The 12,336-nt window shown below is 49.7% G+C and overlaps 1 protein-coding gene across 1 annotated transcript in view; it reads right to left on the reverse strand.

Moving 5' to 3' along the window:
- Positions 1–1,501: 1,501 nt before the first annotated feature.
- Positions 1,502–12,336, reverse strand: part of CIB4 (calcium and integrin binding family member 4) — a 47,427-nt gene continuing 36,592 nt past the window's right edge. The window contains 3 exon segments of the mRNA XM_026658334.1: positions 1,502–1,594; positions 1,816–1,925; positions 5,584–5,725. Coding sequence (XP_026514119.1) covers positions 1,502–1,594; positions 1,816–1,925; positions 5,584–5,725 — 345 coding nt within the window.

Consider the following 12,336-nt stretch of genomic DNA (forward strand, 5'->3'; position numbering starts at 1 on the left):
TCGGTGTGGACACTGCCCAGGCCAACGGGAGGGATTCTCTCGGACCATCCCCCAAGAGATGGTAGCTAGGTTGATGGAAGAATTCTCCTGTCGACCTAACACTGTCTATACCAGGGATTACGTCAGTTTAACTGCATCGCTCAGGGGTGTGGGTTTTTCACACCATTGACTGATGTAGTTAAATTGACCTAATTTTCTAGTGTAGACCAGGCCCAGGGGCACAGGTATGAATCTCGCCTCGCTGCCTGAATGGATCATTGAGAAAAAAAACGGTCTCATATCAATGGAGGTTCTGAGAAGACAATGGCCAAGCCAGTCAGCAGGACATTGATCCCCAACACCCAACAACCCTAATGGAGAAGGATTTCCCCGCCTCTCGGCAGGGAAGCTGAGCAACATTGCCCAGTGGGAGAACAAAGCACTGGGAAGGTGTGAGGTGGAGGGTGGTGAAGCACTGGAATGGGTTCCCTAGGGAGGTGGTGGAATCTCCTTCCTTAGAGGTTTTTAAGGCCTGGCTTGACAAAGCCCTGGCTGGGATGATTTAGTTGGGGTTGGTCCTGCTTTGAGCAGGGGGTTGGACTAGATACCTCCTGAGGTCCCTTCCAACCCTGGTATTCTATGCTTCTATGATAAGCGTTGGCTGCTGGAATGAGTCGGGGCTCTCCTCTGGGAACTGACCAAGGGGGTCAGAAGAAGAGACAGACAGAACTGGAACAACGGGGGTCACTACAGCTTGGCTGGGCTGTGGGCTAACCAGAGTGGGCTTGGGCTATGCCTTAACCTGCCGATCTCCGTGATAACCTACAGGCTTCCTAGGCTGGGTTCCTGCTGACAGCACTGGTTGAGTGTCACTGCAGTCCTGGGCGCATGAATCCCTGAAGAGCGGACAAGTCTCTGCCAGGAGTCTGGCTCAGTTGGACCCGCTGAACAGAGCTCGCGGTGTGAAAGGGGAGGGCTGGGGCCCCAGAGGATCAGTCTAAGGAGGTGGTGAGGGTGCATAACGCTCACCAGAGGAAGAGTGAGACCCCTTGGGGGTCTGGCACATTGCAGGGGCGCCTCCTAAAGACCGTTCCAAAGCTGGGATCATAGCACTGATCCTGTGGATCCGTGACACCTGTAATATTTCAATAGCCTGTTTTTTCTAGCACAAGGTCAGGCATCACTTTCGTAGGCCAGAAGGGACCATTGTGATCCTCTAGTCTGACCTCCTGCGTAGCTCAGGCCAGAGACCTGCCCCCCGATAATTCCTAGAGAAGAGCTTTCAGATAAACAGCCGATCTCGATTTAAACATGCCAGTGATGGAGTATCCATCCCGGCCCTTGGTAAATGGTTCCAATGGCATGTAAGCCCTTGCTTAGAGGACAGTGCGATCCAACATCTAGGCAGGAGGCAAGCGGAGACAACTGCCTGGCGTACAACATGAACCCCTTTTACTTTTCCTGTGTCCTCCCCCCACCCCTCCCACTTCTCTGTTTCAAACACCCGTCACAAGAATGGCACTTACTGTAAAAAATCCGGCGATTTCGACATGGCGTGTTCAAACTCTGCGAAGGACAGCATGTTGTCATTGTCCAGGTCGGCCTCCTACAGCACCTGTTGGGATGGGATGGGAGAGAGACAGACAAAGGACTTAGAGGAGAGAGAAGGATTAGCGCTGCTGTGTTTATTTTGACCCAGCGGGTGTTGTATAAGGTATGAGGCTAGAGGTGAAACCATCCATCCCAGAAAGAGCGAGAACAGCACGATTGGTAACACCGTGAAACCACAGAGGATACCACGTGAACAAATCAAATAGCAGGAACGTGGACACGTACATGGTTTGTCAGTGTGACGAGCTCTTCCTCCAGTAGGTCGTCGCTGTTTAACAGTCGCTGGATGATGCTCTGCAGGTCTTCCTCGTCGATAAAGCCGTTCTCGTTGAAATCTGCTGGCAAGAGCCATTTGAAAGTGTAGTGAGGAGACTAACGGGACCTGGGGTTTTGTTACGATTTGTTACGGCAGGAGGCCCGAGCTCCATGGGGCTAGGCGCTGCACAAACACGGACCAAAACCATGTTCCCTGCCCCAAAGCGTCTAAACAGAATTTACAATGAAGATGGGTGGAAATTTTTCAATGGAAACTGTTTTTCAGTGGAAGATTGGGGCCTCATTAAATGCATTTGTGTTTGAAAAGTGTCTTGGGTCTACAGAACATTTTGAATGTTCATTGAAAAACAGAATGTCCCCAAATCAAAATATTTCTATTTGGATATACTGCTGCAGGTGCTCGGGGACTCCATTCTCCTCTATGGGCTGGGCTCCTCTGCCAGAATACATCTCCCATGATGCAACACGTCCCCTCTCCAAGAGAAGAGGCTGTGGTGCATCATGGGAATTGTAGTCCAACCAGGGAGCCTGGCCTATAGAGAAGAAAGGGAGCATGAGGCTCCCAAGTACAGCTTCCACAAGGCATCACGGCAACATTTCAGAACTGCAATAATTTGGTCTTGAAATTTTTCACCAAAAAAAATCAAAATTGGTATGGGGAAAAAAATCCCATTTCCTGACCAGTCCTATTTATAGTCTAAATATTGTCCCTTTCTCTATGCTCCTTACCCCCTCCCTTTGTGGTACCTACCCTGGGCCCACCATAACTAGGAGCTCAGCGCTTGGCTGAAGTGGTGGGGCCCTGAGCAAATTCACAAGCAAAGGCAGGACTCATCCCTCCCCGCCTGTGGAATTGCTCCAGGTGGGGACCATTTTAGGAGGAGTCCGAGGTCGTGGAATTGTGGGCCTGGGCCCCAAAGAGGGGGTAGAAATAGCCCTGATGAAGCAGGAACGTGCAGGCTGGTAGCCATCCTTCCTTTCGTAACTGCTGCCCGTTGGAAATGGAAACAAGGAAGACGTGCTCCTGGTCAGCACAAGGGCACCTCTTCAGAGCCATCGGCGGCATGCGTGCGGTGGCAGCGCACTCCCCTCAGAAGGAGGCGGGGTCTGACTACAAGTGGGTGACGAGGACACAGCCAAACACCGTCAGAAAAAGATGGGTGGGGAAGAACGTTTCTGAGTCTAAGTTCCCGCCAATCTTTGCTGGAGCAACTTGTGCATAGCGGAATCAACATACGTTAGGCACAGAAGGCTTGCGTAGTGGATCAGGTGCTGGACTTGGTCTCGGGACACCTGCGTTTAATTCCGGGCTCAGCCACAGACTTCCCGTGTGACCTTGGACAAGTCACTTAGGCCGAGATTTTTTAAAGGATTAGGCGTTGCAATGCTGAACATAGCAACTCCTAAACGCCTTTAAAAAACTGGGCCATCATCTACCCAGTGCATCAGCTCCCCCTCTGTGAGGTAGTGATCACAGTCCTTCCCTACTTCACAGGAGAAAGCAAAATCCATGAATAAGTGCAAGGTGAGTAGATACGGTGGTGATGACAATATAATTAGACAGAAGTCAGTGATTTACACCCTCTAAGGATCTGGCCTAGTCCATATAGTCATAATGGCAACATCGGTGTATTTTTTTCCCTCCATCTACCACCCATGCCTAGAAATGTTGGGGCACCACTTAGGTGATACGTCATTTGGTTCACAGACAAGCCTGTTTCACACCATTTTAATGATCACAATGCCTGGTGAGTATTATCTGGCATTGGTTGAAAGTGCTCTGATGTTGGCAACGGCTGGGCCATGAATTCCACTGGGACTCCCAGGTGCTCCAGTAATACAGATAATAAATAATAATTTAGGCCAAGATTTTCCAAAGTGACAGGTAATTCTGGGTGCCTGCATGCTTACATACCCAACTGAAGATGCCGGGGTGCCCCAAGAACCTCTTAACGCCACCTGTCCAAGGGGTGCAGAGGGGTTGTAGGAATCTACAGCGGAGTCCAGCGGAGGGCAACAAAAATGATTAGGGGGCTGGAGCACATGACTTACGAGGAGAGATTGAGGGAACTGGGATAGTTTAGTCTGCAGAAGAGAAGAATGAGGGGGGATTTGATAGCTGCTTTCAACTACCTGAAAGGGGGTTCCAAAGAGGATGGAGCTCGGCTGTTCTCAGTGGTGGTAGATGACAGAACAAGGGGTAATGGTCTCAAGTTGCAGTGGGGAAGGTCTAGGTTGGATATTAGGAAACACTATTTCACTAGAAGGGCAGTGAAGCACTGGAATGGGTTCCTTAGGGAGGTGGTGGAATCTCCTTCCTTAGAGGTTTTTAAGGTCAGGCTTGACAAAGCCCTGGCTGGGATGATTTAGTTGGGGATTAGGTCCTGCTTTGAGCAGGGGGTTGGACTAGATACCTCCTGAGGTCCCTTCCAACCCTGATATTCTATGATTCTATGAATCTCCTAATTCTGGTTGTACATTAAGGTGCACCAAAGAACATCATGTGAGGTCTCAAATGGAAGCTGGTGTCACGCTAGCCATTGATATCACTGTGCAATGTGTGTACAGATCCTATATAAGGAGCTATGTACATAGAGTGAAAATATGTTGTTAAAGTCTGCATCGAGGTATTAGGCATCAGCCAAGGTGACAAAGAGGTGATGAAAGAGGCAGTGTCTGCCATCCCATCTATCTGTTTTCATGTAAATTGAGTACTGTCTCCTTCCCAATGGGTTCCCCATAACCAGTCTGGACTGAATGCAAATGAGTGAGTGTAAGAAAGAACTCCAGAAAGAATAACAGGAAAAGAAACCCAACTGGGGAAGAGAACCTGATCTTGAGGTGCATATCAAAGGTTTGCTTGAGTATATATGGAGGGCCAAAGGGGAGGCCCAGGCACCCTTCACTGAGGGAAAAAAAGGACAGCGATTTTGCTTCATGAGAAAGGGTCTCTGTCAGCTGTGGCAAGAACTTTGCATGAGAAAAGCTTCTTTAGACAAGAGCGTGACTTGTTAGTCAAGTCTGGTGTCTAGAAAGCATGGTCTGATTTTGTTTCACATGTAGCCATTTGTTTCCCATATCCTCATTCACTATCCCTTGGCTCGCCAGTCTTTGATAATAAGCCTGTTTTTCTTTACACTATCAATCTATCTCAGGGCTGTGGTGAGAAGCAAAGTGCTGATCCTGAGTTGGCCCTTACAGGCCAGCGTGCCCTGTTCTTCTGGCAGTTCTGTGAGTGTCCAGAGATGCTCTGAGGCCTCGAGACCTGAAGGGCACTGTTTGCACTGCCAGAGGCTGTTGGTTTCAGGGAGCTGATCCATAGCAGGCACAGAGAAGCCTGCCTCACGCGAAGGGCAGGGAGTGGGGAGGAGCAGGGGCATGTCACTGCCTGCATTTCAAAGGGCTGCTCAGCACTGACTGAAAACCTGACCCCTTGGAGGTGGCGCACGTCGGGCACCCGAAACCACTCATTACATTTTAAAATCTTGGCCTATTTGTTCCAATGTATAAAATAGTGGCTGCTGCAGGCTTTAAGCACATGGGTTATTAAAACGCACCCGTCAAAAGCTAACTCATCTGTCCCAACACCGGCACAGTAAAACCCTGTGTCCCGGGAGCCCAGATGAAACCCTGCACGATCTCGCCACGCACCCCGGGGACAGCTTGGCGCTTTGTTGGCTTGTTAAATCTTGCTGCTGGTGGAGTGGGACCTCTTACCGTAAATATAAAAGGCATATTCTATTTTTAGACGGGGACTAGCTTTGTCGCTGAAGACAGAGGCCATGCCTAAGACATCCTCGAACGTAAAGGTGCCGTCCATGGAGAACACTCGGCAAATTCTGTCCCTAAAGGGATTCACCTGTGTGAAAAGAAGCGGGATTTGTTTAAATATACCCTGTTATTTATATATATTTATAAATATATAAATATATATATATACACACTGCAGACAATCCCCTGTTCCAGCCAACCCCTCTTTTAAAAGAATTCTTGACAGGTAGGAAACGCCAGAATTAAGGCTACGTGGACAACTGTAATGGACGAGGTGGTACCGAGACAGTATTTTCCATACCTTTATGCTCCTGTTTTTTTGTCCTGCACCTCAACTTGACCCTTTGCTGAATCACAGGCCAGAGTCTGTCTTTCCAGAAAGCATTACACACAGTTAAACCTCATGGCTACTGCATGCAAAACCCTGAATGTAGGTGATTCTAGTTCCCAGTCGGCTTCAAAGGGAGAAAGACAACTTCTTAGTAACCATTTAATACACACCCAGCCCTGTAAATGGTCTTTGGAATACTTCTGGCTAACTCTTAAAGAAAAGCTATTAGATTGTAAACCTCCTGGTGTCACCCACCCTGACAGCAGCACTTTCCTGTCTTACATATATTTCAGGGCATCGTTTCAACAGAACACACTTTATCACACACACATACAGACCCATTGCTCTCTGATCTTCTCTCAGAGCTGATTTATCAGTCTCTATAGTGTGGCCATAGTAGGTGCTGTGTTCTTCAGAGCTTAACTCTTTGCTGAAGCATAGGCCGGACTGCTGTCTGTTCAGAAGGCATTACACAGTGTTAAACTTCAGAGCTATTGTGTGTAAAACCATGAGAAATGGAGGGTCATAGTGCCCAGTCATTTCTTGGAGAAGCAGCAGCCACTTTCTTAGTAAATGCTCACAAAACACCTTGTAAATCATATGAAATATGGAATACTATGAATAACTTGTAAACAAAAGCTTTCAGACCGTAAGTCTACTGGTGTTTCTGGTATCATAGAATATCAGGGTTGGAAGGGACCTCAGGAGGTATCTAGTCCAACCCCCTGCTCAAAGCAGGACCAATCCCCATACAGATTTTTGTCCCAGATCCCTAAATGGCCCCCTCAGGGATTGAGCTCACAACCCTGGGTTTAGCAGGCCAATGCTCAAACCACTGAGCTATCCCTCCCTGATTCTCCCCCTTTTGTTTCTGTTTCAAACATTGACATCTAAGGTTTCCACATATTTTCTGTACATCAGCTCACACGTCAAAACGCATTCCCTTCTGATCTTCTTTGCAGTGTGACCGGAGTAGTGTGACCATGAGTCACCTGGACTCTTCCGAGCTCGAGAACACTCCTGTCAAACACTTCAGACCCTGGCAGCGAACAAACACTCTGGGGAGCTCCCGAGCTAGCAGCTTCCAGCCCTTGGGGCAGTAGCTGACTGGTCCTCTCCGTTGCCGGTGAAACACAAGTCTGTAGCCTGTATCCAAGGGGGTGCAATGATTGGGATCAGCCTATAAAATATTGCCTGAGCATCCCTGGCCCCTCCCAGGACTCAGAGTACCAAATGCTGTGGTATAAAGCATGTGGATTGCATAACCTTAACTCTGCCCACTTGTGCATTATGCTATAATCTTTGATTACATGACCACATACCATTTTGCCCACAGGAGCCCTGCCCCATTCCATGCACAGGCCGGATGAATGAAATCAGGGCTGTATAGTGAAGGAGGCTGTTGTTTGTAGGCTCCCTGACTCTCGCTGCAAAAAAGTGGCAAATGTGCAGCAAATGAGGCAGGAGATTGCGGGAAGAAAGAAGAGGGTCTTATGTGTAAGACAGTTGAATGCCCCACTGGAAAACTAGGTTCAGTCCCTGCCTCTGGCACAGAGGCCCTGTGTGATGCTGGGCAAGTCACTGAAATCAGCATTGTCACAGCTGGCCCCTCATGAGGTGCTCATTTTCTGGGTGAGCAGCACTACAAATAAACATACTTTAAAATAAACTGTTTGCAAATCAACCTAGGTATTATTTGTCTGGTGGTGGGCCCAGAGCCCTGCGCAGGTAAGGGATATACACATCCAGACCCGCCACTCGTACAAACACAGGCAATTGAAAGGTCTCAAACCCACCGCGTTATTTCCATAAGCAGGTAACCATCGTTTCCCACCACTGTCATCCTCTCCCTCCCCCACGCCTCCCATTACAAAATCTCGTCTCCGGGTATACGGTTCGTCTATGTAGAGAGAGCTATCTACTGGCAGGGACAGAATAGCATCTGTTGTACTGGTCATACGTGTAGGTTACATAAAGTTGTTACTAAACAAACGGATTCCTGGGTGCGTCGCGATACCTGTGATTGTTCTTTTAAATCTTACATAGTTCCCCCCTCCCCCGCAACCCCGTTAAAGAGCTTTATACAAATCCCCTTTGTAAATCCCCTTTAGAGCCCGGCTGGCTCAGATGATGGAATACCTCACACAGCGTCAACTAAGACGGAACAAGAAGCAACGGTCTCAAGTTGCAGTGGGGGAGGTCTAGGTTCGATATCAGGAAACACTATTTCACTAGGAGGGTGGTGAAGCACTGGAATGGGTTCCCTAGGGATAGGGTGACCAGATGTCCCGATTTTATAGGGACAGTCCCGATTTTTGGGTCTTTTTCTTATATAGGCTCCTATTACCCCCCACCCCTGTCCCGATTTTTCACACTTGCTGTCTGGTCACCCTACCTAGGGAGGTGGTGGAATCTCCTTCCTTAGAGGTTTTTAAGGCCCGGCTTGACAAAGCCCTGGCTGGGATGCTTTAGTTGGGGTTGGTCCTGCTTTGAGCAGGGGGTTGGTCTAGATACCTCCCGAGGTCCCTTCCAACCCTGATATTCTATGATTCTATAAGACCAGCTCTGTTCTTACAAAGAGAAGAGCTGTAAAATGATGAGGTGATCATTTGTTCTGTGTCTGAACAGCACTCAGCACTCTGGGGCCCTGGAACCATGACTGGGCTTCCTCCAGTGTTGCCAAATTAAAACATCATGATTTCTAAGCCAAGTCTCATGAGTTTGAGGAGCCTGGTTCATGGAGGCAGCACTGCAGAGGTGCGAGGTGCACTAGTTCTTTTAGAGCAAAACGAAGAAATGCAAAGGACAAGTGATGCTCTACTGCCATCTAGAGGGGGGAGGGACTCCCTTTTTCAGACCAAGGAACTGCAACAGAAATCGAAACGCACATATGGTTTACAGCAATAAACATTTAATTCCCTTTTTAAGCAACAATAAAAATAGGGTTATGGTTTTCTTCCACCGGCTATACAGATAGAAGTGCTCACAAAAATGGAAAGAACTTGCTAGAACCAGAGTACTCTTGTACTGGGCCAGCAAGGTGGTCACAGCAAATAATTCAACCCCAAGTAGTAGCAGTAGGTCAAGTTACAAATCGAGCATGTCAAAAAACAGTAAAAATGTTTAATGCCAGGGGATCTCTCTCACACACACAACTAGGGTTGCCAGCTTTCTGATTGCAGACAACCGAACACCCTTACCCCACCCCCCTGCCTGAGGCCCCGCTCCTGCCCCACTCCTTCTCTGAGGCCCCACTCCCGGTCACTCCATCCCTCCTCCCTCCGTTGCTCGCTCTCTCCCACCCTCGCTCACTCACTCATTTTCACCAGGCTGGGGCAGGGGTGAGGGAAGGGGTGAGGGCTCCGGCTGGAAGTGTGGGCTCTGGGGCAGGGCCGGGGATGAGGGGTTTGGGGTGCAGGAGGGGGCTCTGGGCTGGGGGGTGGAGCCGAGGGGTTTGGAGAGTGGGAGGGGGCTCCAGGCTGGGCAGAGGGTTGTGGTACGGGAGGAGGTGTGGGGTGTGGGCTCTATGAGGGAGTTGGGGTGTGAGAGGGGGCTCAGGGCTGGGGGAGGAGGTTCAGGGTGTGGGGCGGACTCTGAGTGCGGGGCGGGCTCCAAGCAGTGCTTACCTGAGGTGGCTCCCAGAAGTGATGACATGTCCCTGCAGCCCCTATGGGCCAAAGAGGATTCACATGCTGCCCTTGCCCGAAGGCACCGCCCCCACAGCTCCCATTGGCTGCAGTTCCCGGCCAATGGCAGCTGTGGAGCTGGCGCTCAGGGCAGGAGCAGCGCGTGGAGTCTCCTGGCCGCTCCTGCGCCTAGGGGCTGCAGGGACATGTCGCTGCTTCCAGGAGGTGCGCAGAGCCAGGGCAGGCAGGGAGCCTGCCTTAGCCCCGCTGTGGCGCCAATTGGACTTTTAATGGCCCAGTCAGCAGTGCTGACTGGAGCCACCAGGGTCCCTTTTCGACCAGGCGTTCCGGTCGAAAACTGGAGACCTGGCAACCCTAACACCAGGGATGAAAGTAATATTAAATTCTTACGCGGGAGCAGTGGCGGCCGGAGCCCTGGGCCCTTTTAAATCGCCGGCCCCGGGGCAGCTGCCCCTTTTGCCCTCCCCTGTCGGTGGCACGGGGAGGCAAAAGGAGGCAATGATATGTGACAAAGTTCCTCCTCTCTCTTGGTGGGTCCTGCGCTTATTGGCGGATTTTCTTGCCTCAGAGATTCACCATGTGGGTTGGGGAACAGCCCAGAGACCTTCCCCTCTGGGAGAACCCACAGTCCAGGTCAATTGGGAGGTTTGGGGGGGAACCCGGGCCCGCCCTCTACTCCGGGTTCCAGCCCAGGGCCCTGTGGACTGCAGCTGTCTATAGTGCCTCCTGTAACAGCTGCATGACAGCTACAACTCCCTGGGCTACTTCCCCATGGCCTCCTCCAAACACCTTCCTTATTCTCCCCACAGGACCTTCCTCCTGGTGTCTGAGAACGCTTGTGCTCCTCAGTCCTCCAGCAGCATATCCTCTCCCTCTCAGCTCCTTGCACCTCTTGCTCCCAGCTCCTCACACTTGCACCACAAACTGAAGTGAGCTCCTTTTTAAAACCCAGGTGCCTTGATTAGCCTGCCTTAATTGATTCTAGCAGCTTCTTAATTGGCTCCAGGTGTCCTAATTAGCCTGCCTGCCTCAACTGGTTCTAGCAGGTTCCTGATTACTCTAGTGCAGCCCCTGCTCTGGTCACTCAGGGAACAGAAAACTACTCATCCAGTGACCAGTATATTTGCCCTCTACCAGACTCCTGTACCCCACTGGTCTGGGTCTGTCACAGACATTAAAGCTCCAACATGGGCTGCGTACGGGCTGGTACCGGTTTCTTACCAGTATGCCGTACCGGCTCGTACCGGCTCACTTTCACCCCTGCCTAACACACACACAAATACAGTTGGGGTTTGGAGCCTATAAAATGTGTTAGGTTAAGAAATAAGCAGATGTTAGAGTTTGGCCTAAGATAGACTAAGAAAAGAGGAGGATGGGAAATTGTGCTTGTTAGTGGGAGCAAAAGTTAGAGCTAAGCTGGAGACAGTAACATGGGAAAACTGATGTTAGCAAGGACCGGGCCCAGGTTATACTGGGGCCATGTTTTGGTTGTAACTGGTTTTAGCAGGGTTTGTAATAAGTGGTTGAGGATGTGGAATGTTTTATTGAAATGCTACCTATAGTGACAGCATGGGGAAAGCCTTCGTACAGATGTTAATTTAAATAGTGTGTGATGTAAACAGCCACTAAAGAGGTGCCTGAAATGTGATTATGGTAATGGGTGGGTTTAATGTGAGTTTATAATGGAGAATAAAATGAGTGGCCTTGCTAAATTAGGAGAGCTCCAATTAACATCCCAGGGTACTGCTAGGTTAGAAGGTAATAAGGCTGGTCATGCTGCTGTCAGTGGATCACCCCCTGATACTCCATTCCATCGTTCTGTGTGTGTATCATGGTAACACCAGTGGCAATGGTAACCGTAGGCCTGTTTGCTTAACTCGTCATTTTCTTTTGAATGAAGTTTGGCTCTGCCATTCAAAGCATCATCCAGGGTCTTGCAGTCAATTCAATTGTCTGTAGCTGAGCTGAAAACCAAGTTTGGTTTATTGAGTGCTTAGCTTTAGCCACGTGATATTACTTGGGAACATCTAAAATGCAAGATTACAGGTTCCATCCTACAAACGCTCACGCACGCAAAGTACATTTACTTACAGGAGCAACCCCGTTGAGTTCAACGGGATTACTCATGGGAGTGAAGTTACCTTCTTAAGTGTCTGCAGGGTCAGACCCTTCATTTGTATGTAAGAACTAGGCTCTCTATCAATCCCCTCAATTGCTGGGACAACAGAGCATTTGAAATAGCAGCGATCCCGAGACCTTGTCTAGAGTGGAAAGGGTTTGCTGACATAGCTGTCATAGAATCATAGAATAGCAGGGTTGGAAGAGACCTCAGGAGGTATCTAGTCCAACCCCCTGCTCAAAGCAAGACCAGTCCCCAGCTAAATCATCCCAGCCAGGGCTTTGTCAAGCCGGGCCTTAAAAACCTCTAAGGAAGGAGATTCCACCACCTCCCTAGGTAACCCATTCCAGTGCTTCACCACCCTCCTAGTGAAATAGTGTTTCCTAATATCCAACCTAAACCTCCCCCACTGCAACTTGAGACCGTTGCTTCTTGTTCTGTCATCTGGTACCACTGAGAACAGTCTAGATCCATTCTCTTTGGAACCCCCTTTCAGGTAGGCTAGGTCTACACTACCCGCCTGAATCGGCGGGTAGAAGTCGACCTCTCGGGGATCGATTTATCGCGTCCCGTTGGGACGCGACAATCGATCCCCGAATCGA

This window comes from Terrapene carolina, unplaced genomic scaffold (assembly GCF_002925995.2).
Source record: "Terrapene carolina triunguis isolate 2854851 unplaced genomic scaffold, T_m_triunguis-2.0 Scaffold427, whole genome shotgun sequence".
In the NCBI taxonomy this organism is placed as follows: Eukaryota; Metazoa; Chordata; order Testudines; family Emydidae; genus Terrapene; species Terrapene triunguis.